Source organism: Notothenia coriiceps, unplaced genomic scaffold (assembly GCF_000735185.1).
Source record: "Notothenia coriiceps isolate Sejong01 unplaced genomic scaffold, NC01 NC01_scaffold00033899, whole genome shotgun sequence".
In the NCBI taxonomy this organism is placed as follows: domain Eukaryota; kingdom Metazoa; phylum Chordata; class Actinopteri; order Perciformes; family Nototheniidae; genus Notothenia; species Notothenia coriiceps.
The window spans coordinates 30,383-36,338 of NW_011366600.1; the positions used below are offsets into that span (position 1 = coordinate 30,383).

Genomic DNA, 5,956 nt, shown 5'->3' on the forward strand with positions numbered 1-5,956 from the left:
CGTTACGTTACGTACGTACGTACGTTACGTACGTACGTTACGTACGTTACGTTACGTAACGTTACGTACGTTAACGTAACGTTACGTACGTACGTACGTTAACGTAACGTTACGTAACGTTACGTACGTACGTACGTACGTACGTACGTACGTAGTAGTGTGTGTGTGTGTGTGTGTGTGTGTGTGTGTGTGTGTGTGTGTGTGTGTGTGTGTGTGTGTGTGTGTGTGTGTGTGTGTGTGTGTGTGTGTGTGTGTGTGAGTTGAATGCGAGGCCTTGTCTTTCCAACGGTTGCTCGCTCACACACATCCTCTCTGCTTCCTTCTTCCTTCACTATCTTCTCTGACTGTTACAAAACACACACACAGACACAGCCAACAGACATTTTGAAAGAGTGAAACAGCCTCTGTGTGAACATTTCACAAACCCTCTTATTGTGAAAATAAGAAACATGAAATTACATTTTATATGAATGGAATAATATAATTGTACAGATATTTATATGACTATCAATTTCTTATTATTATCAATTTTTTACTTATTATTATTCGTTTTAGTCCTACAGAACTTGGGATTTGACAACATTACTTTGGAACTGTTAGTCACTTTTATATCCTAAATAATGAAGAACAGAGCTAGTTGCAGCAGTATTGACCCTGGAGCTTGTTAGTGACTGCACCGCTCTTATTTACTGCGCTTTGACACTGATGAATGTCAGAAAGCTCATATATTAGTGTTTGTGAGGTTGTATAAGTGCTTTGTGGCTGCACACTGAGAGTCAGCATCATCTCTTGTAAAATCAGCAGAGGCAGACCTGTGGAGTTTCCTCTGCTTCTCTTTGCCGTCTCCTGATAACGCTGAGCTGCTGTCTCTGTGTGCAGGTGCAGCGTCCAGATAACCAGAATCTGCACAGGCGCACACCACGGCCCAACAATGTGCACAAGTGGAGAGTGGCATGCAACACGATGGGTTCAAACGTAACGAGAGGCGTAAATTAAAGAAAAAAGGACTCAGGAGAACAGAAAAACCGCTCCGGAGCAGTTTGATATATGAACAGAGAGAAGGGAACAATGCTAATACAACAAGCGGGTGGACATTTACAAAAACAAGTTGGAGTGGTGGAGCGTTTTCAGCCAGAAATATGAAATTTATGGAGCGGGAAAGGAGGGACGGAGGAAATATAGAGAAAATAAATAAATCACATTGATGGAGAAAAGTAAAAATGCAGACTATTGTTGTTATTTTAAAGAGTAAAATGTTTTTAATATATATTTTTAAAAGTAACAACAAGTAGTATTTTTATTGTAATATCACTATTTAAAAATCTTTTTATTTTTTTATTTAATTGAATTATATTTATTTATTCTGGATTCCGAATTCAGTTTAAATCTCTTCTAATCTACAGATTAGTTGAAGTTCAGTACACAGCTTTGATTCACAACAGATTCATTTTCTACACATACAAAAATACAACAAAAATGTTGTTTAATTATTTTTTTTCCAGGTTTGACAGATATTTTGGCCTATAACAGTGTGTGCATGTTTTTATTGTGATCAATTCAGTAACAATTTGTGTACATTTAGAAATATGAAAGCTAAAAGTAAAGCTGAAAAACTTTAAATTACTGCAGTCAGAGCAGATCATCTCAACGGGGGAACAACTACAGTAACACACACACTCACGTAAACATGAAGATAGAGATAAAGAGGCAACGTGCATTCAGTAGATTTGTTAGTAGTACGTGTGGAAGTGCAAATTGGAGGAGAGTTGAGTGAGGCCATAGCCACTCAGAAACAACCAATAGGATTGTAGGAGGTGGAAACCAATCAGAGTTGAGAACCACAGAGATTCAGATGGTTTAACCACATGTGATGTTTGACTTGATTTTGTCCCTTCTCAGTACAATGCATTTACTTTTCCCCCTAACAAAAACAAAAACACAATCTGGAAATACTTTAAAAACCTAAGCTTTGTTTTAAGCGTCCAGTTGAATATGCTCACACTGAATTCTGTAAATGCATCCACCAACAACTGACAATGCCTGCAGACCTGATTTAAAATAAAATATTGGCTACAACTTAAAGTGCTCCCTGCTCGACCACCACGAGAACCAGAGTCAAATCAAATTCTATCAGCACACACAATCTCACACACATAGTAGAGTGCAATGTAATCTGGCCCTAAAAAGAGACAGTATACTTTTCTGTACGTTAGCTCTTTAAACATTTTAGTTTCAATTCGTTGAAACCAAGAAAAAACACACAACGGAGCAGCCAAAAAAAAAAACATACAAAAACCCCCACTTACCTATAATCAAAGCTGACGACAATGACCCAAAGACACTGTTGGATGCCATGAAAGGATTACTCGTCAGATGTTTTTCAGACTCCACCTTTTTACATCTGAATAAGAAAAATCACAAATACAACAGAAAATGAAAGGTCAATTGGAGATCCTCCAACGAGCTGCGACATCAACTTTCATGGCCAATCTCTAAACCGCAAACCACATCTATGTGGGCGTGCAAGTATGTGAAAGGGAACATGTAACCCTCGCTGATCTACACCAGTTACAGGAAGTCTCGTTCACAACAACTCACTGCACTGCAATAGACAATCGACACGACAAAAATGATTATGTGAACACAGATGCTGAGTTAGTTCCATTCATTTATGGAGGGAGCTCTGTTTAAGGCCTTCTGAGCCTGGAGCAGCCAAACTAAGGGCTGGTCCAAGGTAAGCCTGAGCCAGACCTAACTACCCCCAGCTGGTTAACTGCCTCTTGCAGGTAAACTGGTACTGAACACTAGCGATGTTTAAATTAAATTACAGAGAATGATAACTAACATTTGGCGCTACAGTTAATAAGAACATTTTGAGTTTTGAATAGTAGGGTGTTTAATTGTATGCAAAATCAAGCTTGCAGATACAAAAAACATCTGTTGCCAAGTTAATGGATGTTGAACAAACAATATGTAATCTACAGTAACTGCATTTTTTTTAAACAAGAAACGATGAGCATGTCTGTTCTGCCTTCCTATGTTTCACGTGCACAGGCATGGAGGTCAGAAGAACGGAGTATCAAGCAAGCACTTTGGGTATATTCTCCTCAAGTGCAGCTATGTTTTAGTTTTGTGCAGAAATGATGACAAAGTGAGGTAGATGGAGCTGTGTTTCCTGCCAAGACGAAACTAAAACTGGAAACGTCTTTCGAGATGTGTAAAAACCCAACATGCATCAGCTCCATCCTGGTCAAATTTGAAGAAGTTTAAAAGTGATTTACATAGAAATGAACACAGATGATTTCCCCCTTAATGCTTATTTTTCTTCGAATGATAAAACTCTGAGATACAAACAGAAAGTCTTAAATAGTAGCGAGGCACTCTTACCCCAGCTGAGGTGTCCCGCTCCTGAGAAGAGGTGGTTGAAAAAGCTCCTTGGTTTTCCCAGTCGTCCACTCAGATGCAAAATAATCCACAAAACTCATTCTGTGTACCTTTCTCTACATGGCGTCTTCTCTGTCCGTGGACGTGTTTGCAGCTCGGCTTCCGCTCTTCCTCTCTGTCACCATCTTCCTCTCTCTCTCAGCGTTGAGTATGTGGTTCTCCAGATCCCCTTGTTGATGAGCTTTTTGACATTCAAAGTCGCCGAAGACTCTTTCTCTTCTATTAATCTGGCATTGTGGCTTTGTTGTGTGCTTGTGTGTGAGTGTGTAATCAAACTAACCACCTGCCCCCCTCAGCCAACAGTCCTCACAGAGGAAGTAGCTGTGGTTAGGGCAAGCGAAACGGAGGGAGAGGGCGTTGTAGTGTGTGTTTGTGAGTGCCCATATGTGCGTTTGTGGTCTGTGTGTTTGTAGCGGGGTTAGACAGAGGGAGTGAGTCACCTTTACTTCACCAAGCCTCACAGCAGGTCAGACTGTCAGACCACGGTGACCACTAGTGTGTGTGTGTGTGTGTGTGTGTGTGTGTGTGTGTGTGTGTGTGTGTGTGTGTGTGTGTGTGTGTGTGTGTGTGTGTGTGTGTGTGTGTGTGTGTGTGTGTGTGTGTGTGTGTGTGTGTGTGTGTGTACGAGCATGTTGAAGGTTAGTTAAGGAGAGAAGTGTATCCATTGCTGTTTTATGTTGCGTAGAACTGATCACTGTGTTGCTTTTAGTTGCTTTTAATACAGGATGCATGTGAGTAACAATACTTAAAGGGGAATTCCACTGACTTGACATGTTGCATAATGTATTCTGTGGCTCCAAGACAGTTGATAAAAAGAAACATCACAGAGAGCTGCTGTCATATTTATCACTTTAAAATGTACAAGCTATGAGTGCAGACACTTAACGGGGCCCTGTGAAGACTCCTCTGCACCTTGCTTCTGATAAAAGGCTGAGCTGCTGGTCAACACCTTCCTATGTAGATACGCCTGGTTAATTGGACTGTGCCATTAGGCTAAGGTTTAGCCTTTGCAGACCATTTACATGTACAGACACCTATATAACACACTAGAGGGAAGGGAACCCCCCAAAACATATAATAGGCCCACTTTAACCAGTAAAAATGGAAGTCAAATAGGGGTATACAGCTTCAGGAGTCTTAAGTCTGAAAAAAAAACCTGTTAAATACATTTTAATTGTAATGTATATGTGTGTGGTCAAACACCTGCTGGTTAACTATATGTAATCAGCCTTTTGAGACACGCACACGCACACACAAACACATGCAACTTGACCCTCAAATATACGCCTCCTTACACCCCAACACCTGCACTGACACACTTCTACCCCTCCCTAACTGCAACAAAGCCACCTCACCCAACCCGCTCACACACACACTAACCGTAACCCACACCTATATGGGTTTCTCACACGCATCTGAAGAAGAGCCAATACACTTCCTGTTTAGTGCTAAGCTCAGCTGAAAGCAAAAACACATTATGTTAAATATTTGTTTGTTACTGATGCACAGTGTCTAGAAAAAAGCTTACGTTTCTCAGGACGGAGGGTAGTTGAGGACTGGGTTGGGAATCAGGTCGGTGGATGTCCTACTGTCTGTCCTGGGAGAGCTCAGTGGGAGGCAGCTCACCCGATGACCCCTGACCCCTCCCAGACACAACATGACCTCCAGCTGCAGCTTCCTGGGTCACACCGGGGTCAGACACCGCCACGGGGGGCAAAATCTGAAGAGAGAGAGAACATAGCAATATTCTCAACAGTTACAGTAACTAACTGTGGATTGAGGGGTAAATCCTAAAACCCGGAAATGAGTCAGCATTTTACCACTTCCTGTCCCATGTCAACGGTTTTTTGTCAGAAGCCTGAAATGTGTATGTGGTTAACACTAGCTTAGGAGATTTTCACGATTTGTTCTATGACATCATTTTATGACGTGTTCATATTTAACTTTTTTTACAGTTCATTTAGCTCTCAAAATGCTGTAAAATAAATCCCTGAGGTTGGTCCCCAGAAGAAGCAGTGATGAAAGAAAGAGTAGTATCTGCTCTCTCGTCCTACTCTTCAACTTTTTTCATCCCTTCTCTTCCAGCTCTTTCCCTGACCGTCCTCCTCCCCTTCTACAGTACACCCCACGGAGCTCCCACGACATCAAACCCCACCAAGTGAGACCCTGCTTACGTGTGTGTGTGTGTGTGTGTGTGTGTGTGTGTGTGTGTGTGTGTGTGTGTGTGTTTGTGTGTGTGTGGGCACGTCGCTGTGTGTGTTCTTACCAGCTGCTAAAATACAACAGTTCAAGTGGCCTTTGAATCAAACAACAAACAGAAACAGACACACTGGATGCTGTCCAATGGCTGACTGAATTACCCACAAGGCCTCACTTTGTGACATACTGTCCTCTAGAATCTTACGCTGTCACTTATTAGTGAATTCAGAAAAACACATCCCTTTTCTTTTATGCAGCCTTTAAAGCCAGGAAGATACATGACTTGTGCTATCCTTTTTAGCCCTAAGATGAA

At 41.5% G+C, this 5,956-nt stretch overlaps 1 protein-coding gene and 1 long non-coding RNA gene across 3 annotated transcripts in view; both read left to right on the plus strand.

Annotated features, from left to right (window-relative positions):
• LOC104961882 (runt-related transcription factor 1-like) overlaps window positions 1-896 on the plus strand; it is a 9,045-nt gene extending 8,149 nt beyond the window's left edge. Inside the window, exon 4 of the mRNA XM_010790239.1 lies at window positions 880-896. Within this exon, the coding sequence (XP_010788541.1) occupies window positions 880-896 (17 nt within the window). The remainder of the gene's footprint in view (window positions 1-879) is intronic.
• Window positions 897-2,585: 1,689 nt separating this feature from the next.
• The window catches only part of LOC104961871 (uncharacterized), a 10,785-nt gene continuing 7,414 nt past the window's right edge, over window positions 2,586-5,956 (plus strand). For both annotated transcript variants that reach the window (XR_800148.1, XR_800147.1), the window contains exons 1-2: window positions 2,586-2,734; window positions 5,530-5,602. This is a non-coding gene — a long non-coding RNA (uncharacterized lncRNA). The remainder of the gene's footprint in view (window positions 2,735-5,529; window positions 5,603-5,956) is intronic.